The sequence below is a fragment of the Lissotriton helveticus genome, chromosome 3_2 (genome assembly GCF_964261635.1).
Source record: "Lissotriton helveticus chromosome 3_2, aLisHel1.1, whole genome shotgun sequence".
Lineage (NCBI taxonomy): Eukaryota > Metazoa > Chordata > Amphibia > Caudata > Salamandridae > Lissotriton > Lissotriton helveticus.
The window spans coordinates 495,363,670-495,385,542 of NC_136062.1; the positions used below are offsets into that span (position 1 = coordinate 495,363,670).

Below are 21,873 nucleotides of genomic sequence, written 5' to 3' on the forward strand. Positions count from 1 at the left end.
CCAGACATTCCAGTTAACACGACACAGACACTCACTCCAGATCAGACTACTTGTATGACAGTTAAGGACCCTACACAAGATGTCATAGACATACAGTTACATGCTACTCCCGAAGAAATCAAGAAATGGTCCGAACAAGGAGGGGTCCAGACAGATCAAGGATGGTTGACGAAGGTAAAAGCCACATGGTTTCTCCCCGACTCTATGGTTCAAGTCATTATTAATACCGCACATAGTCCAGCACATCTAGGAGAAAAAGCTATGTTAGACAGTATTCAGAACCTTTGGTTCAACAAGCATTTACGAGCTGCAGCCAAGCAGAAAGTACGTACCTGTATGATATGTTGTCAGTTCAATCCAGGTAAAAGTGTCCCGGTGGAACAAGGTGGATTCCAACCTCCTGACCACCCTTTTGAAGTCCTCCAGATGGATTATATTCAGATGGAGCGATGTCGAGGTTTCAAGTATGTCCTCGTAGTCGTATGCGCTTTGTCCAGGTGGACAGAAGCATATCCAGTTCCAGATTACACAGCTGCGACCACTGCCAGGCAGTTGGTTCGTGAGTTCTTTCCCCGCTATGGACTTCCTAGGGTCGTGTATTCAGATAACGGCCAGCCATTCTCATCCGAGCTCATGAAACAAGTTTCCCTTCTGTTAGGGTACCAGTGGAAGTTCCATTGTGTACGCCATCCTGAAGCAGCCGGTCTCGTAGAGAGACATAACCAGACTTTGAAAATCCGCATCGCTAAAGTGTGTACAGAGAAAGGTGTAGATTGGTTAGTAGCTCTGCCAGTCGCTCTTTTTTATATGAGAATGGTTGCACATTCCAGATCAGGTCTGTCCCCGTATGAGGTCGTATTCGGCCGCCCTCCAAACATGTGGGGTACACCTAGACCCCGTAGTATTACAGATGTTTCCAGTAATATGCTGACAGATTACCTAGCTTCCTTGATGTCTGCCCTACACTCTTGTCGTTCACAGGTTGTCGCTGCATTTCCAGACAACACTGAGGTGAAACCGCATGAAGTTGTTCCGGGAGAATTTGTCCTGGTGCGCAATTTTGATCGTTCAAGTCCGTTGGAGCCCCGTTGGAAGGAGCCCCAGCTGGTGTTATTGACAACAAGGACTGCCGTCAAGCTAGAGGGTCGCAAGGGCTGGGTGCATACCAGTCATATTAAGAAATTCCATGGATTGCGACAAAAGACATTTATTAAAGACTGCCCTATTCTTAAGGACTGCCCAAAGACAGACTCTGAATTCAAACTACCCCTGTTAGAGAAAACTCCGCAGCAGGAGTATAAAGCTAAACTCCGGTCTAGTAAAATAAGTCAGCCAGTTTAATTGTCTAAGTCCCTCTCGGGTGAAACGGTTAGACAGGTTCCTGACATGTATGAGACAGACCCACATAGTGAGAGAGTTAGTCAAAACTCTAAAAGATGTATTATCGTTCTATTCTTTTTATTATTTTTGAGTCTTATGATTACATGCATAAGTTATGCTTTACATTTATGTTTTCCAATTTCACATGTACATATGCTTTCTAATGTTACAGTAGAGCACACATTTAGTGATCTGCCTCCTCACGAGCTATCCTATCGTCTTGCTATGCGTAACAACACATTCATCCGAATGTTGCACTATTCACACCAGACCAGCAATGCCACTAATTGTTGGGTGTGTGGTCGACTCCCCCCTTTCCAGACACCAAAGGGAGTTCTGCCACTCTTTCCCTATCCGTTTTCACATAATGGTTCGTGTGGAGCATGGTCCACGTTGACATCATCTTCAAATGATATGTCCCTTCTGAATCGAACATGTTTCCCAGACAAGCAAGCTCTTTCCCATAGAACAGGGTTAGATCTAGAAAATGAAGTATATGATTTAGGTAATTATTCCTCGAATTTCATGGTCCTGAATGTTCAGTCCGATACTACTCCAGATTTGCCTGCTATTTCAGTACTACCAGTTAAAGGCGAATTATGTGTCAGAAAGAATGGTTCCGCACATGTAGGACATAGTGATTGTACTACTATTGTCGAGTATAGTGACAGTGGGAAATCTATTTTCAAAGCCTCACGTCATTCTTATTTTGTTTGTGGTCAGACCGCATATGTCCGTCTGCCCCTCGATTGGGATGGAACATGTTACATTGCCTTCCTACTGCCACCAGTTTTTCTAGCCCCATCCGATTATCACAGAAACACACATCTAGTACACGTTAGACATAGAAGGGAGATCGAGTCCCCAATTGTCGATCAAACTGAAACTGCTCTAGAACAATATCAAGACTTTAATAGAGGTTTCTTTTTCTTTATAGGTCCTGTCCAGAATAGTAAGTTAATACGTAGGTTAACCAGAACCCTTGAAGCAGTAGTGAATGAGAGTACTTCCGCTCTAGGTAACTTAACTGAAGAGCAATCTGCTATGAGATTTGTTGTGCTCCAGAATCGTCTCGTTCTTGACGTCTTACTGGCCGATAGAGGAGGAGCTTGTAGAGTCATCGGATCTAGTTGCTGCATTTTCATTCCTAATAACGCGCCGTCTGTTTATTCAGCTATAACCAGACTTCATAAAATTGCCCATCAGTTACACCAGAATCCAGGCACCTGGACATGGTCCGGTTGGCTCTGGAGTATTATATCTGCCTGGGGATGGAAAGTATTGTCATTCCTAGGTATCGCAGTAATGATCATATTCAGTTGCTGCCTCTGTTTACAATGTGGCCCTGCGATTTGCGGCATGTGTGCTACCTCTTGTATTCCTAGTCCTAAATCCCGTTCCAAGACAATTCGAGACGAGCAAATGATGCTATATGAACAGATAGATGGTATCATGAATATTGATGTTTCCTGATGGAAACGTAGGGCACAAGGAGGGAATGTGGAAAAGTAAATTTTGCCATGTTATATGTGCCTACGTGTTCCCTATCTTATGCTATATGTGCATGATCGATATGCATGTATCCCCCTATGATCGATTAAAGACGCAATTATAGTTGTGTCCATCTCTAGTACGCCAGTTTCCAGTTCTCGTGAAAGCAACGAGTATTAGGCCTATGTTGCCACATTTTACAGTGTGCACGTTAATTCATTGAAATGTCCCCGTTCCTAGGCCTCAAAAGGGCCCGGACATCAGATTCAAGCTCCAGTCTCCTGAACCCACTCCGAGGAGCGATACAGCCCCCACCTGCATCCCTGACCCTTCACTTACTTCCTGCCTCCCAGTGCCCGGCTCGGCCTGGCTCTGTCTGCCTGTCTGCCAAGAATATGTTATGCTTCTAGTTATTAGTCCAGCCCTCCTTCTCTGCATTCCTAAGCTACTGAATCGCATCAACAGTTTCAGCCATGGTCTAGCCTTTCTGTCTCCATGTAAGAGAAATACTGTATTAATATTCATAGAATATTCCTAGCACACGCAATACATGTAGAATTATGCATGCACCAGTCTTAGTGTCAAGTAGCCTCTGCCCTGATAACTTTTGGATTCTATCAACATGTACTCCAAACACCAGATACCAGATATGATATAGGTACATGTTGCCCTGACACCGCAGACTTTAGTCTCCTCTTCTAGCGCAGAAGTCATAGCCCCCAGTTCCTCCTGGTAACACGTCATTGCCCGTTTGCGCGCACCACTAGGTTAAAGGTCCCAGCTGCTAAGGTAGCCCCCTCCATGTTTCCGCCCCATTTATGACACTTCTGTGACGTTTCACATCACATGTCTATGTATACGCCCTGTACACGCATTCTTGTTGCACCCATTTTGTCTTTATCTTTCGCGACTGCTACGAGTTACGCCTACTGCTACGCCTACTGTATTGGATGTAATGTAATTGTTTTAGTATATATACTGTGTACTGTTACTGAAAGGGATCCCTTATCCCTTACCCCCATGCCATTCCCATTCCCTGGCAGCTGCCTTCATTCTATTTCCGTGCAGGCTATCCCGTCCCTTCCCTTATGCCTGATTAAAGCCTGTAAGACTCTGATACCTCGAATCCTGTCTCTTATTTATTGAGCTATCTGTTTATTCACTGCATTCAAAAATAGTACCGGTAATTAATTATTTATTTACCACAAAACAACTCAAGACCTGGCTGTTCGAGCAGTAGCAACCCCCTCCCACCAGCGCCTTGAGATCCTTCCGGGTGAGTAGCGCGCGATACAAATGCCATGATTGATTGATTGATTGATTGACTGGTGATGAGTGCATGGATGACAGGCTTCTGGTGTTGCTTTTGAGTCATTTGAAGATTTTCTTCAGCATTTTCAGTGTGTGAAAGCTGTGACGACGTTGGCATGGGCGATCATGATCCCTACATCACGTGTGTGCAATCTGGGGTGGGAGTAGGTCCTATGGTGGATGGCCATCAGGTGGAGTCCTGTGGGCAGGTGTTGTTTCCAAAGATCAACACATCTGTCGTGTCAGTGTTGAGTTTGAGACAGTTGGATTTCATCCATGTCATGCAGGCGGTAAGCTTGTTCCTTGTGTTGGTGGTTTTATTCAGAGAGGGACAGTATTAGTTGCATGTCGTCGGTGTAGAAGAGGATGGTGATGTAGTAGGCATGGATGACGTTGGCCAGTGGGGTTATGTAAGTTTTGAAGAGGGTCCGGCTTAGAGATGAACCTTGAGGTGCTCCGCAGATGAGATTTCCGGTTTCCAAGGACTATGATATCCGGTTGACTGTCTGAGTTCTTTTTGTCAGGAAGGAGCAGATCTATCATAGGCAGGTCCTTGAGTCCCATCTCGTGAAGGTGTCCGTGAGGTTGAGGTGTGATACCATGTGAAATTCTGCCAAGAGGTCCAATAGGATTAAGACCCCACTCCCTTCTCCGGCTATGATCATGTGTATTGCATAGGTGGGTGCGTGAGTGCTGTTTCCCTGCTGTGGTGGGGCCTGAATCCCGACTTGGTGGCCATCTTAGCCAGATCTAGGCATGATTTGTTCGCTTTGGAAGCAGCTTTGTATTTCTGTAATTTTAAACACTGATTCACCAGTGCATAACGGGCATAACGCACTGCATATACTTTAGAAAAGGGCAAGTTGGCATATTTTTTAGCACACTGTTTTTAATGTTGCTCACTTAAAATCACGAACAAACGCCTTTGTGCACCTTGTCTCCCCCGCACTGGGATCCTGTAGCCTTTTGCTTTCCGGTCCGCCACAGCTTGTGCTGGTTGAGCGGAGAAAGCCTCTGACATCACTTCCGGCGGAAGCGCGGTTAGCGCTCCGGTGGTTGTGGCATACACGGCCATAAAAGCAGATGCCAGGCGTTGGACTTGGCCCATTTCCCCCAAAATCTTTCGCTTTTCACCCCCCTGTTTAGGATGTCTTCCCCATGGTAGTAAAACTGTATAGGCCATGTATGGTATAAGATGCCCTGTTTAACATGAAAATGTGACGCAACGGTGTGCAGTTATTAATCCCTCATCAAGAAAATGTACCCTGATGGAATGCTGCATTTAAAATGGATGCCATGGCTATGTGTTGTGCTACCTGACTGCAGTAGGTTAGCGGTCTAGATGTTCGGTACCCAGCAATCCCAGCATTTGGGGGGGAAGCATGGCACCCAGGGTGCTCTACTCCTCCCTCTGAGCCAGTTAGAACTATTTTGCCTGAGAATTCTAGAAGCTTCTGCCATTGACTGGTAGGTGGGTTGAGGGGCATATAAATAAGGGGGCTGTGCCACCATGTGCTGCGACAGAGCTGGGACACGAATGTGAGGGGACCAGCTGCCAGGGGATACCGCCACTTAGACCTGTGTGCTGGACCCTGCACCTATCTAGAACCACTCTGCTGCCCCCAGGGCTAGTGGAAGCCCCACTGCAGGAGTTCAGGCTGAAAATGTAAATGTAAATTGATACTTGTATAGCGCACTACTGGCCCGCAAGTGTCTCAAGGCGCATGTACGAATACCGCTGTGGAACCCATCCTGGCTTTCCCTGTGAGGTTTCCACTCCTGGGCACCCCCAAGGTGGAGGCCAGGCATCCTTAGCGTTGTGGGGGCCGTTGTGGAGATTAAGCAAGCTATTGCCCAGAGTTGCAGAGTGGGACCCATGATTAGAGTAGGCACGAAGGCGAGAATGATCAGGTCCGTGGAATTTTTAGAGCCCAAGACCCGCCGAGGCGGGGAATTGAACCCTGGTCCCGGGCTAGACCTCTGCATCAGGGTCTGCCGCTCTAACCATTGAGCCACACTTCTCCACAGCCACACCGGGTGCTCACCCAGCATATGCCTGCTAACAGAGCGAGTGCCTACCTCGCGTAGCGTGGCCCCTGACGGAGGGAGCCTGACCCTTGTCACTGCCCGAAACACTGCCACGGACCCGGCGTCCCAAATCCCACCGAGGCGCTGGCCTGGAGAGCGCCTGTGGGACGAAATCACTGCCGCTGCCCGGCGCCTGGCGTAAGGAGTTCCTGTGGGGTCCCCCGGATCCTGGGGAGGACCCACGCGATCTCGGGAAAGGCCGCGCTAGGCTTTAGAAGCTGGCAAGGGAGTCGTCACATGGGTAGGGGAGCCAGCGATATCACCAGCCGTGCCCCCTGCCTGCCGCGCTCCGATTGGGCACTGTAACTGCACCCCCGCAGGCCACACTGCCATTGGCGGCTGCGGGCGTGCCCACCAGCAGCGAGCCTTTGGATTTGTTCCTGGGCCCCTGAACGCCCGAGGCCGAGGAAGCGCCTGTCTGGAGGAAACAGAGGGGGGCCTCGAGGCACATTCTCGGTGCCAGCCCCCCCCCCCCTACTACATCGGAGCCCAGTGAGTGGGGCTCAGCTGAGTGGGAGTTGGTGGGTGTGTCGGGGCACAGGGTTGGCGCCCGCCCCCAGGAACAGTATTGCTCTCTAGGTGCCCCGTCTGTCAGCGGGCACCTGCAACGTTGGGCCCAAGACTGCTCGTCTAGAAAGGAACCGAGGCTCCTGAACTGGGCTGAAGAGCGGCTTATAGCTGGTTGTGTAGTACCTAGGGAGGACCCGCTGGAGTTATATAAATGTATGTTTCCCCCAAGGTGCGCCCTGAGGTAATGCCTGATGGCCCGCACCCTTTGTCGGATGCCCCCTGCTAAGGTGATCATGCTCAGGTTATGCCTAAACTAAGGCGATAGATTTCCACAGGCTTGTGTCCGGTGCTAATGCTTATGCCCCCATGGTAAATGTGATTCATGCCTGACATGTTTTAGGTGTACCTCCTGTTGCTAATGTTGTTGATGCCATGTTTATGCGCACAGGGTTGCTGGCCTAAGTAGTTTATGCATAATGAGCTTTCATGCCTAGTGTTTCTTTCCCTCACATTGATATTCCTGATATTTCGAGTCATGTGATAACGTCTTGTCTTTATTTCAGCCCTGGAAACTAATAGACTTACCTTATTATTTTTTTTCTGATTACCCCAGTAAAAAATCCCCCTGGTATACATTGCCCTGGCGCCCGTTGGCGCCCCCCTGTGATTACTGTGTCTTACTTTTGCAGGTTGGAGACAATACATGCGTTATTCTTTTTCATCCAAACCGGTGTTGTGTCTCTTTTTGTGCTGTGCCTGGTGTGTTGTCTGTGGGTACTACGTGGATGCTTCACACATGTCCTCAGGAGTTTGGCCTGCCCGCTCTGCTCCATGCTAATCTCGTAGAATTGGCAACCCCATTTCTAACATTGTTGGTGAGCGGTGGGATAGGACTTGTGTTTGCGCAGTACCACAGCGGCCACGGGTTACACTGCAAATAGAGCCCTGAAAAGTAATCACAGGTTTTTGGGGATTATTGTGTTTTCTTTGCTGATTGTTGTTTTCCTGATTATTGTATTTCCTCCTGAAGGTGTTTTGAATTGTGTCCCCTTGTTGCACTGTGGGTGGTGTGTCCCGGGTGTACCTTGCCAGGATGGGGTTGGTTTATAATGAGGCCGAACTCATGGATTACACCGAGCAGGAAGTTTTGTGTTTCTGGAAGTAGAGAGGGATACCCCCAGTAGGCAACATTAAAAGGAAGCTGTTTCTCTATGAGGCCCTCAAGAGTGGGGAACCCTTAGAGCCCTGGGGGGACCTGTCTGATTACCCCTCCGTGTATTTGAAGGGTGGATTTGGTAGAGACCCCAGTCCAAAACCCTGAAGGGTGGTTACTCTGATGAAGAGTAGGAAGAAGTAAATAGGGCAGAGACGCCAGTAGCTGATGAGGACACTATAGATATGGAGTCCCGCACTAGGTCTAGTCCCGGGGGCACTGCCCCAACCCTTTCCCTGTCCTCAGAAGTGTGAGTAGATAGGAGGGAAGAAAGGGAGCATCAGCTGGCGCTGGAGAACCGCAGGAATGCCAAGGAGTTAGCACAGCTGAGGGTGGAAGAGAAAAGGCTAGAGACGGAAAATGTCCTAGCGCAGGAAAGGATGGCGGACGCGGAGAGGGCCTTTGCCAGGAGAGTCTAGCTCAGGTGGGTAGGTTGTCCCCTGAGAGTGGTTTTAGGAGTCTGGATTCACCAGTGAGGGTGGGATCCAGTGGTGGCAGCGAGAGTAGTTCCAGTGCAGGGAGTCCCACTCCCAGAGCCCAGGAGATGGTGCCTGATTCCCAGGAAGAGGGGGACGGGTTGGAGTTCAGGGGGAGGGGAAAGCTGTCCCACCAGTCCTGGGGGGAGTTTGAGGAGGAATGTTGGACTGCATTGGAGGATTGGGTGGTGAGTAGAGCAGTCGAGGATTGGAAAGGGCTGTGCCATGTAGTTATCAAGGAGCACATGCTAAGGAATTGTTTCCGAAGTCTGCGTCACCACCTGTTGCAGTGTGGGTTCTCAGACCCCAGGGAACTTGCACGGGAGGCAGACCTTTGGGTAAGTGCCAGAGAGTCTGAGAGGACATTGGGGAGTGTTCCTTAAGGGAATGGTGCAGGGATCTTCCGGCCCAGCGAGGCAGGAGAGGTGAGGAATGGCCCAGCTAGGTCCCAGGGAGGTGAGAGGTTTGTAGGGCCTCACATCCTATCTACAGGAAGGAGTGAGATGGGGAGGTGTCCCGAGGTGCCCCAACCGCAGTCACAGGGCCTGGAAAGGTTCAGAAGGGAACCCCAGGTTGGGAGCCTATGCTGTCCTGATGTGCCTTCCAGTGACAGGGATCCCCTCGTGTCAGGAGAACACGGAGCATCTGTAATCGGAGCTCCAGAGGTTCGGGGGTCTGCTCAGTCGCAGGGTTTAGATCCTGGGCTGGGGTTCCAGGTTCAGGGGTTGCCTGACCTGGAGGGTGGGACGTCTGTAAACAGTGTCCCCCCGGGTTTGACTCTCAGGGGTACTTCTCCTCTTAGGAGGGTGCGGAACTCTGGGAGGGGGTGCAGAGAGAGGAAGGTCTCTCCTCTGGCACCTGCTCAGCCACAGGGCATAGATCCTGGGTTGGGAGGCCAGGGTCAGGGGTTGCCTGACCTGGCGGGTGGGACGTCTGTAACCAGGGTCCCCCCAGAATTGACTTCCAGGGGTACTACTCCAGGTAGGAGGGTGCGGAACTCTGGGAGCGGGTGCATGGGGAGGGAGGACTCGCCCCTGTCACCGGTTCAACCTGAGGGTTTCGACTCTAGGTTGGGGAGTGAGTGGTTGTCTGAGGGTGTCCCTCGTAGCAGGAGAGGGCGGAACCCCAGAAAGAGAGGTAGGGGGAGGAGAGCCTCGCCCCTGAGTGCTGGTCAGCCTGAGGGTTCGGACCCCAGGTAGGAGGACCAGTGGCAGTTTGGTAGGAGGAGAGTGGTAAAAGGGTACTACGGGCCTGGGGCTAAAGCCTCCCACTCTGTAAGAAAGCAAGGGCCAGAGACATCTGGATGGCCTAGTGGCCGGTCCTGGCCACATCCCACTAGAGAGCTTCAGTGGGGTGGTTTGGTTGGTGAAGGGAGGGTTGAGAGAGGGAACCATCGGGTTCCAGAGTGGAGAAGAAACTGCAGGTGCTCCTGTAGTTGCGGGCCTGCATCCACCTTTTTCCGCCCCAAGCAGGAAAGCCCATCAAGGCAATGATTGGTCTACCCTAGCTTTTGGCTGGGGGGGGGATCGTGGTGGACTTGGCCCATTTCCCCCCAAAAAAATCTTTGCTTTTCACCCCCAGTTTAGGATGTCTCCCCCATGGTAAAGAACACTGTATAGGCCATGTGTGGTTTGAGATGCCCTGTTTAATGTGAAAATGTCACACAATGGTGTGTGCACTTATTAACCCCCCCCCCCATTGTGTAAATGTACCCTGGTAACATGCTGTATTTAAAATGGATGCCATGGCTATGTGTTGTGCCACCTGACTGCAGTAGGTTAGCGGTCTAGTTGTTTGGTACCCAGCCACCCCTGCTTTTGGAGGGAAAGCCTGGCCCGCAGGGTGCTCTACTCCTCCCCCTGAGCCAGTTAGGACTAGTTCCCCTGAGAATTCCAGTAGCTTCTGGCACTGACTGGTAGGTGGGGTGAGGGGCATATAAATAAGGGGGCTGTGCCACCATGTGCTGAGATAGAGCTGGGACAGGAAAGTGAGGGGACCTGCTGCCAGGGGATACCGCCACTTGGGCCTGTGTGCTGGACCCTGCTCCCATCTAGAACCCCTCTACTGTCCCCAGGGCTAGTGGAAGCCCCACTGCAGGAGTTCAGGCTGCCGTGAAGGAGGAGGAGGGCCACGCTGCAGTGGAGGATGGTGAAAGCCTACCGCCCTGTTTTGATGAGTCCCCACTAACTGCTGCTCTGTCCCTTGGCCCCTTGAGAAGTAAGGAGGGCCAGCCTCGGTCCCTGAAGCCACTGTGACCTGGCGCCACGCAAGCCCTGTGCCTAAAAGCGCCTGGAAAGGAAGGAGCACCTTGGACTGGACCCCCAGGAGGTGAGAAGCGTTACCCTGGGGCCCCTGGGGCTTGCTGCTGGGACTGTCTGCCCCCTAAGTGCCACAATCCTAAAGCGCTGTGCCTAGAAGGAGCGCTGTGTGCCTGCAAAGCGCTACCTTGGTCTAGGACTTTTGTAGCCTGCTGTGCCCTGCACCAGGGCCATCAAAGCACTGTATGTATAGCCTGTACTGTGCTATTTACAAGCACTACAGCCCTGGATTCTGCCACTACGGTGCCTAGAAGAAGCGGGTGCCTACCCCGCGTTAGCGCCACCTCGGGTACTGCCTGCAATCACCACCACATCCCGGGAGCAAGGAGGAGGCGAGGCTGCACTTCTGCAAGATTGGAAACTAAGCGGGTGCCTACCCCGCGTGAAGACGCGCTGCCGCAGAACTCACCGCCGCCGGGCGGGTCTCTGCATGGGGGCGCCGGGCACAGGTGAAGCACTGTGGCCTGCATCTCCCGCCGTGGCCCCGGAGCCAGGAGAGGGCCGCCGTGGCATCAAGGAGAGTCCGCTGGGAAGGGTTCAGGCATCGCCGCTGCCCCGGGCGCCAGAGAAGAGGAGCGTGTGAATGACGGACCTGCGTCATTGTCCACGCCCCCCCCTGCTGCCGTGCAGCCATTGGTGGAGGCTACAATGCCCCCGCGAGCCTTGCTGCAATTGGCGGTTGCGGGTGCGCCTCTGCCCCGCTGTACACTGATTGGTTCCTGGGCCGGGAAGGACATCGAGGGGCCTGGGACTGTCAATGACCATCGGAGAGGGGACTCCCAGGAGCGGGAGAGCCCCCCCACACTGCCCCAATCAGGCCTGCAGAGTGAAGGCCTCAGGGAGGACCCCAGCGAAGGTAACCCCCTCGGGGGAGGGTGAGAGGCTACTGGGTCAGCGGGGGCTGCAGAGGAGCCTCGGAGAATTAGAGAGGCAGCCCTGCGACCGCCCCTCCCCTCCAGGTGACTGCAGTTGGGCCCGGTAGTCCCTAGTTCGCCCTGTGGTGGCCCGGTGTGCCTCGAAGGCATAGAGTGGTGCTGGGACTAATTAGGGGCCTTAGGAACTAGGCTCCTGAACCACCCTGGTTGTCGCTGACATTGTTCAGGGTTATCAACACTGCTATCTTTAGAGAACCGGTGCCTGTAGTGACCTAAATTTATGTTCCTGTGCCTCTGCTGAATTGTCGCAAAGTTCCCCTGGTGCAAGGAATGATTTATATCGGAGGTGGTCCAGGGAAGTGTTGTTTTATAGATACTGCTTAGGCCCCATGTTGTTATTGAGGCCCTGTTGAGTTGTTTTGAGGAACCCTGTTCACCAGCAAGGGCTTGTCATGGCTTATGCCCAGGGCTAATGGGTTTGTGCAGCTAGGCTGTGGGTGCTAAAGAGAGATCTGTGTTCTGCCTATTCCAATGTGCCTAATGTTTCCCTGGCCTATGGTGAATGTCCTGTCAACAGGTTTGATTGCAGATGTCCCTGCCTAGGGTTCCCATGTTACCTTTTATGCATAATGTGCTTTCACGCCTAATGTTTTATTTCCTGCTTTCACGCCTAGTGTTTCTTTCCCTCACATTGATATCGCTGATATTTCATGTCATGTGATAACGCCTTGTCTTTATTTCAGCCCTGGAAACTAACGGACTTACCTTTTTCTTGCTTTTCACATTTTCCCTGTAAATAATCCCCCTGGTATACTTGGCCCTGGCGCCCGTTGGCGCCCCATCGTGATTACTGTGTCTTACTTTTGCTGGTTGGAGACATTACATGAGTTATTCTTTTACATCCCAACCGGTGTGGTGTCTCTTTTGTGGTGTGCCTAGGGTGTCGTCTGTGCGTACTGCGTGGATGCTTCACACATGTTCTCAGGAGTTTGGCCTGCCCGCTCTGCTCCATGCTACCCTCGTAGAATTGGCAACCCCATTTCTAACACACACACTCCTCAGTACAACCATACACGTGAAGCAGAGGAAGGCATATACCTGTCATTGATAACATTTTAAGCAAGGCATTCTAAAAGAAGAGATATGGAGCCCATGTAACTCTACTATCACGGGAATAAAATAAACAGGTAGAAAAAGGAGGACAGTAAAGGACCTGAGAAGAATTCATACTATTGTTGTCCCATGTTGCTGTATTGGTTGGTAGAACATGCAAGATCCAATGCCAATCTCCTGCTTTAAGGTGAAGAGTCATAATTAATTATTCATTTTGTAGGTGTGTTTTATAAAATTACATTTAGTTGTGCTATGTTTTCATGAACATTCACTGATTGTTGTCCTTTTTACCTCATCATGAACCATGTCAATAATGTCTTCTCTCTGTCTAAAAACTTATCAAATGTACTGGTTTAGGATATTTGCTGCAATTGTTTTATTTTACCCTTTTCCAAAATGCAGACTACATGCCACTTGTCTTACTGATTTTGTACGTCAGAACTTTTCCTTGATTTTGAACTAAGCAGATTCTATGTCAGTTTGCTATTTGATATTATAGAAAAAGGTTTTCTTATTTCTCAGCACACATTTGTTGTGGTGGTCTGTCTATTGACTTTACAGCTGGAGTTATATCTGAGTCTGGCTTTTGATATAATTTAGAGGTTAACTGTATGAGATCCTTATGCGAATATTATGATGATTATTTCTCTGACTAAGTAACCATTATTTTAAATCTTTGATATGATCTTATAGCTTGCTGTAATTCCAAAGCTAAATGCAAGTGCCTTTATCAAGGGAACGGTCCTTTAAAGGCAGTATTGCCTGCTACGGCTGACTATAAGGTGACTACACTGTTTGCCCCATGAGGGCAGAATGTGTTAATTAATAAAACAAAGGTGTCCCAGAGACCGAGGGGGTTGAAACACCTCTTTGTTTCACAGTTGTTGCTGTGAATGTTAAACAGTTAACAGTCGCATGCAGGCCCACAGGGGTTAATCGTTGAACAGTCACAGCAATAGCTGTGAAAGGAGGCTGAAGTCAGACCTGGTTCTGCCTGGGCTCGGCTAAACTGCTTTTCATCATTCAGTTGAGCCGGGGAGATGCAGGAGATGAGCAGAACTCCCCTCTTCCTGCGAGCTACGGCAGGAGGAAGGGGGAGGCTCCTGTGTGCCCTGCTGTAGGCTCCATCTTCTGCCTTCTCTTGCCCAATCCATATATTTCCGAGAGGCAGAGGCTGTGTATTAGGACATTGTAATGTTGAGAGCAGCGGGCCTATATCAGGTTGTATAGTCTGCTGCTGCTCCATTGTCTCCAATGGAGGTCTAAACATTTCAGTGTTCCAGCTTTGTCTTGTGAAGGGTTTATTGATACTGACCCTCCGCATCATCCCTTCAGATAAATTATAGATAAAAAGAACCAACACATTGATGCTTTGCTGCTTCCATTGCTCAGCATTCGAACTCTGCATCAGCTTGAACTTGAATTGCTGTTGCTCAGAGAGCATGGTTTGGACAGAATTATGTACAAGGACATTAACATACCTTTGCAAACCAGAATGTTTTGATTTGCAAGTTTCAGGATCTGTAAATTGAAAGATGGGGGTTATGAAGACATGGACTGGGTTGTTGGGGTTTGTTCTCTGAGACTGTGGGTGCACTCTATATTCACAGAGACCTTTTCCAGCAAAGGATCATGGCTCTTGAACCAAAAGAAATATATTTATTCATAACCAGAGTTGCTTCACAATGGCATCTAGAGAACAAGGGATTCTTTTGTTTTGTAAGTTCAGGATGGTTATTGGTAAAATGTGATGAAGTGTGATAGTCGTCTGAAGCAAAACCATTTCTTTACTTCCTTTCAAGATTTTCTGGGATGACCAGGCAGTGCAGTGTGGCTGCCACCCTCGGAAGAACTAAATATAATATAACTGTCAGGTAAGGATTCCTATAACTCTAAGTTTCCTTTTCCCCTGTTTCTTCTTTCTCTATTCCCTTTCTTGATCTCTGTTTTTTTTTGGTCTCTTCAGCTTCAATATTTGACTCCCTCTATCCACTATTCAAACTTCTGATAATCACCGCTTGGATCCACATTCCTCCTGGTACAAGTTGGGAGTGTAGTGCGGGTCCAATTCTTTTTAGGTCAGTTTTGCCCAGCAGTTCCTTAACAATTGGCACATTTGTCACCTCTTCCAGACCACATGAGACCATCCTCTCTCTGTCTGTCTTTCGGCATCTTTTCTCTCTAGATCTGACTTCCATCTCTTTGCGTCCTCCCATCCTGCCCTTTTTTGTCCTGTCTACTACAAGCAAAAGACACAGTACATGTGTGTGGACACACATGCACACATGGCTTGCTTTAGGGTGGTGCGACCTGTGGAACTGCACCTGGTGCTGACCTTGAGCGCACTGTATTTAGAAGTAACTTATGGGTTCACAAGCATCTGCTGAAGATTAGGGGTGGGCGGAATTCGAGTAGTTGCACTACGCAAAACTTCATGAAACGGTAAAAAATGTCCACGAGCACACAAAAGTTCAGCGAACACGCAGAATTGCTTGTTCCGCCTGTTCGCGTTTATTTGTTCCTGTTCGCGAATGCTGTTTGCGTGCTCGGGGAGAAATATCTCGCAAACACGCATTTTGAAAGCGCGAACAAGCAAAAAATTCCGCAAAAACGCGGATCGCAGAATTTTTGGCAATTCCGTGTTCTCCACAGAACGCGAAATTACCCAAATTGCACGATCAGAATGGAATTTACCACCCAGGCCTACTGCAGAGTTTCCTGTGCTGGACCCCTGTGGTGAGAGTGGAAGATAACCTTTTTTCTCTTTCCTCTGTTTTGTGTTTTTCTTTTCTTTACCCTTTTTGGTTTCCTTTACTGTTGTGCTGTTCAATAAATTGTCCCTTCCTAGATCTCTGGAAAAAGGAATAGATTAACAGTCTAGGTGGGCAGGGGAGTAAATAACATCTAGTAATTTATTACAAGAATTACAAATATCTCACTATGACGCCAGCCGTTGCCACTGAAATTGCAATTTGAAAGTGGTGGCTGCTTCTGAGAATCTGTGTTTCTTTCTTAAATGTTTACTTCTTTTGCTCTCACATCCTTGATTTCCAGTGATCCCAAGCTCCCGATCTACACTGTTTCACCACTATCAGAAATGCAACTCAAACTGATTTCCTTTCTTGTTTTTGTTAATGCTTTCTTTGTGCAAAGTATAAAGTCACAAATATTTTGACTTTGTGTTCATTTACAATTTTTGACTCCATTTCTACAGGTGACAGAAGCATGAACAGAAAAAAGAAGGTTTAAATTTAGTGAAACACAACAAAAAGGATTATTTCAAGGAATGTTAAAACCTTCTCGAGCTCTAGAGAAGAAACACATTCTATGTGCCAGGAATGGTGAGGATGTTGGAGCGGAAGAAACTGGTGTATGTGAAAGTTGTCAAATCCTAAAGGAAAATGATCATAAATGTTTACCAAGTGTCAGTAACTGAGATTGAGGAGAACATTGGCCACAATTGATTCCCACGCAGTGCACTTGAGAAAACTCAGTGTTGTAAATTCTGTTTGATGGTTTATGAGAAAGGCTTTGGAGACCCAGCCCCTCCCCAACAGATCAGCATCCGTGGACGTGTTGTGATGCGACAGAACCGTCAAAAAGACTAATATCCCCGGTTTACAAGTGCAAGCTTTTGACTGTGTCTCCTGTGATTCAGAGGAGTGAAAAGACTGTTTAAAAGAAACAAATTGTAAATACTCTTTCTCAGATGTCGTTTCGGCAAAGATGCTGGATTATCATTTCCAATATAGGAAGATTTTCCCCCACCGACTCTGTCTCTTGGGTTGATCCGAGTAGTTTCAAAGTGTTCTGTAACTTACAAAGTCGATCATGTGCCTGTCTTAGCCACTGAACAAAAAACCATATACTGGCTCAGAAAGTATAAAAGGGGCCAGTGTTACGCTATTGATAATTCATAAACCACCCTGGCATGCCCTAATCATCTGTCCATTACTTGTATGAACAAACATACCTACCAGGCAAACACTAAAGCCCAAAGACCTAATCAGTGCTTTTAGAACTCCTAAATCAAATGTGATAAACTAGAATCACTAAATGAGACTAATTAAACTTGAGAGAATTCACCCGGGCATAACTTGGAGAAAATGAATCCACGAGGGCATCTTAATAAATACAAGGGGCTCGTTGGTGAAAGTTAATAAGAAAAGTTAGGTAGGTGCCTTTAAAGATAGGAAAATTATCTCCAGGTAAAAATTATAATTAGTTAAATACATATGTTAAGAAGAGCATCTGAAATGTATTTTAGAAGGTCATGCTGAGTTGTGACAAACAAGTACATGATCATAAATCAAATTCAGTCTTAAGATGACAGGTATCCAGGAACAAACCCAACTTGGAGGGGAAACAAACAACCCTAATAGGATCAATGACTGTGAGAACAGCTTTAGTTATCAATCTCACCTCACTAAACATGAGAAAAGTAGCGCTGGACGAAAACCCTATCAGTGTCGTGAATGCCAGAAAGGCTTCAGTCGCAAATCCAGCCTTATGATACATGAAAGAACCCACACTGGGCTTAAACCTTATCAGTGCTCGGAAGGCTGTAAAAGCTTCAGTACCAAATCCAATCTCACTGTACATGGGAGAACTCACACTGGGCTTAAACCGTATCAGTGCTCGGAAGGCTGTAAAAGCTTCAGCACCAAATCCAAGCTCACTTTACATGAAAGAACTCACACTGGACAAAAACCGTATCAGTGCTCCACGTGCCAAAAAAGCTTCAGTTTTAGTGACAGTTTGATTCAACATCAGCGAACTCACACTGGACAAAAGCCTTATCAGTGCTCTGAATGCTCGAAAAGCTTCAGTAGCAAAGCCAATCTGACTAAACATGAAAGAGCCCACACTGGACAAAAACCGTATCAGTGCTCTGAATGCTCGAAAAGCTTCAGTCAGAAATCCACCCTTACTGCACATGAGCGAACTCACACTGGGCAAAAACCGTATCAGTGCTCTGAATGCTGTAAAAGCTTCAGTCGGAAATCCAGCCTTACAATACACGAGAGAACTCACACTGGGCAAAAACCGTATCAGTGCTCTGAATGCTCGAAAAGCTTCAGCCAGAAATTCAACCTTACAAAACATGAGCGAACTCACACTGGGCAAAAACCGTATCAGTGCTCTGAATGCTGTAAAAGCTTCAGTCTCAAATCCAACCTTACTGCACACGAGAGAACCCACACTGGACAAAAACCGTATCAGTGCTCTGAATGCTGTAAAAGCTTCAGAACCAAATCCAACCTTACTGAACACGAGAGAACCCACACTGGACAAAAACCGTATCAGTGCTCCTCATGCCATAAAAGCTTCAGTTTTAGTGGCAGTCTGATTCAACATCAGCGAACTCACACTGGGCAAAAACCGTATCAGTGCTCTGAATGCTGTAAAAGCTTCAGTACCAAATCCAACCTTACAAAACACGAGAGAACCCACACTGGACAAAAACCGTATCAGTGCTCTGAATGCTGTAAAAGCTTCAGTACCAAATCCAACCTTACTGCACACGAGAGAAACCACACTGGACAAAAACTGTATCCGTGCTCCTCATGCCATAAAAGCTTCAGTTTTAGTGGCAGTCTGATTCAACATCAGCGAACTCACACTGGGCAAAAACCGTATCAGTGCCCGGAATGCTGGAAAAGCTTCAGTATCAAATCTAATCTCACTATTCATGAAAGAGCCCACACTGGGTATAAACTGTATCAGTGCTCTGAATGCCAAAACAGTTTCTATTCCAAATCCAGTTTAACTGTACATCAGAGAATCCATACTGGCCTCAAACCGTATCAGTGCTCTGAATGCTGTAAAAGCTTCAGGCAGAAATCCAGCCTTACTAAACACGAGAGAACGCACACTGGGCAGAGACCCTATCAGTGTTCTGGATTCCAGAAAAGCTTCAGTCGTAAAATAACTTTCACTCACCATGAGGGAACTCACACTGGGAAAAAACCTGATTAGCTCTCTGAATGCTGAAAAAGTCGGAAATCTGGTCTCACTCAACCTGCGAGAATTTACCTGGAAAAAACCTCATCATAGCTCTAAATGCCTGGGAAGGGTCTGCTGGAGATTTCATTCAACATGAGGGAACCCACAACGAGAAAGAAAATGATCCGTGCTCTCAATGTGAAAAAAACTTCAGTTGTAAATGTAACCTTTCTACGTAAGAGAGACAATGTGGGAGAATAAAAGGTGCTCACTGTCAACCCTGAGGAGGAGCTTTCAGCATCGCAAAACCTTTACATGAAGCAACCACAAAGACTCCACTCCATTGATTGTTCTACAAACTCTACTGAGAACAGCAAACAGCGAGGGATGGAAACGCTTCAATTAAACTCATTCCTTTGTAACTATTTGTGGCCTCATTCCATTCAGTGTGTCTTGGTCCCTGAGAGTTTAAAATGGCTCTGACCCTCAAAGGCTATTCGATACTGAACTTTGAGGCTATACTGCTAGATTCAGGAATGCACGTAACTTCAAACGGTTTCAAGCGTTAATGAGCCTCACCAGGGGGCTGCAGCAGGAGTCCCTGGGTCGTAGGTCTCTATGGGACCAACATCTGTTCTGTGCCACGTAGGGCTGATCACTGAAAAAAACTAAAGACGATGGAAGGACTGCTGGTTAATCTCAGCAACACCCCACCACATCATTCTCTGGTCTTTGTGCAACTACAGACGAGGCCAGCCATATGCAAACCGTTCCTGGCTCCACTGTAAAGAGTCCGAATGACCTCTGTTCCAAGGGGACATGGCCTTGCATTACAAAGATCCACTTGAGAGACCTCTTTCTATGTCCTTTTTGCTACAAATGGAACCTGCTTCCCATCTGCTGAGGACAGTTTCACCAGCTTTACAATCTCATCAGATACACCCAAGAGAGTCTCACAGATAATCAGGCCTATTCGTAAACTACTATAGGACGACTAAAGTACAACAAAATGCGATTCACAAAGTATGTGCTGTCGGTCTGCCTCTCCTATCCTTTTCTTTGTGGAGTTGCCTGCCTCGACTGCAGAGTTTCCGCACATGTTTATATACTTTTTGTAGTAAATGCGAGAGGGACAGAGTGGGAGTGGGTGTAAAATGGGAAATATTTATGAATAAAGGGGAGGGGCTAAGGGAGGAGTAAGGAGGGGGGTGTAGGGATGGACAAGCACTCACCTGCAAAGGAGTAAACCCATTGCTATTTACAAACCACACCTCTAAAGTCACAACAGCCATGATGTACCTAAAACAGTTGTAAATATACCCGAGCTTAGAGACCAACATCACACATGGTGATCCACTGGAACTGCAACACACTCCCATTAATAATAATGGAGGTACGGACATATATTAAAACGGCATTAAATTAAATATTTTAAAATAATTAAAAATCTAAACAAATGTCATTCAAGGCAAAAAATATCTAAAAAGAAAAACGTTTAATTATTTTACAATGTTTTAATAAAATTTGTTGAACACTAATATAACATTTATTTTTAGTTAAGTATAATTACATATGTTATATTTAATGCCCAAAAGCAAATTTCAGGTTATTTCAGGCAATCAGGTGACACCACGTTGCAGAGATTTTCATATTTTCAATCCAAATAACAGACTAACATGTCCACCACTCAAATTAATTTCAATTTTCACTATACTAATTCACCACTAATCCTTTAATGGGTTCCGTAGTAGTGTGTTACTCTCCGAAAAAGCGCTTTGATGCCTCGTGAGGGGTAATAAGCACTATATACATGCAATTACAATACAATACATTTAAAAATTATTAATACATATTATAAATGTTAATTTAGGTGGGACATCTTTAATTAAACCTTAATACAAATATATCTTCTATATATTCTACTTGGGTGGAGTGTTCCCTGTGTAAAAAATATAAAGAATATTTAAATTGTTTATTACACTACAAATGTAAATGTTATAAACTTTAAATATAGAACAAATTAAAAAAATGCTACAATAATAACTCACAGTTTACTTGGAGATTTAATTGATTTTAAATGTAAAAAAAAGTTTTCTTACAGATCTGTTCCAAAAATCCCAACAAGCTACAATCATCTGATTTTCTTATTATGTAATCCGAATTACTGATTTGCCTTATTCACCTCTATTCGGCGGGGTACATCCTTAAAAAATCATGTATAGAATTAATTGAAAGTATTTTTTAATAGTTGCAATCACCGTACCCTCTAGGGCGCGCGCGCACCGCTCCTGACCTCAGTGCGCACCACCTCGCGTGGAGCGCGCACACAGTCAGGACGTCGTGCTGCCGGCTGCTATGGAAGAAGCGAGCAGCGCGAATGCAGCGGAGCGGTCGTGAGGGGTGCAGTTAAGGAGGCGGGGGCTCTGATTAACAGCAATACTTAAACAAAAGGCCAGATTCTGCCCCGCGCTTTACTAACAAAAGCGTAGACAGTTTCCAAACACAGCATGTGTTAAAGTATGCGCTGTGTTTGGAAACTGTCTATGCTTTTGTTAGTAAAGCGCGGGGCAGACTCTGGCCTTTTGTTTAAGTATTGCTGTTAATAAGAGCCCTTGAAGGGGGTCTGATTAACAGCAATTCACAAACAAAAAGAAGGGGAAAACGAGTGAAACAGAGGGCAGAAGAGCACAAAAAAAGGGGAAAACGAGTGGAACAGAGGGCAGAAGGGCACAAAAAAGAAGGGGAAAATGAGTGAAACAGAGGGCAGAAGGGCACAAAAAAGGGGAAAACGAGTGAAACAGGGCAGAAAGGCACAAAAAAGGGAAAACAAGTGAAACCGGGCAGAAGGGCACAAAAAAGAAGGGGAAAACAAGTGAAACATAGTGCAGAAGGGCACAAAAAGAAGGGGAAAACGAGTGAAACAGAGGGCAGAAGGGCACAAAAGAAGGGGAAAACGAGTGAAACAGAGGGCAGAAGGGCACAAAAAGAAGGGGAAAACGAGTGAAACAGGGCAGAAGGACACAAAAAAGAAGGGGAAAACGAGTGAAACAGGGCAGAAGGGCACACAAAAAGGGGAAAACGAGTGAAACAGAGGACAGTGAAGCTTCTTCCTCCCCAAGTGGCTTTTTTTACCCTCCGGACAGTTATGAGTC

The 21,873-nt window shown here is 47.3% G+C and overlaps 1 protein-coding gene across 1 annotated transcript in view; it reads left to right on the plus strand.

Moving 5' to 3' along the window:
* Window positions 1-19,146, plus strand: part of LOC144826178 (uncharacterized) — a 330,585-nt gene extending 311,439 nt beyond the window's left edge. Inside the window, 1 exon segment of the mRNA XM_078684571.1 lies at window positions 17,095-19,146. Coding sequence (XP_078540697.1) covers window positions 17,095-18,754 — 1,660 coding nt within the window. The 3' untranslated portion in view covers window positions 18,755-19,146.
* Window positions 19,147-21,873: the final 2,727 nt, after the last annotated feature.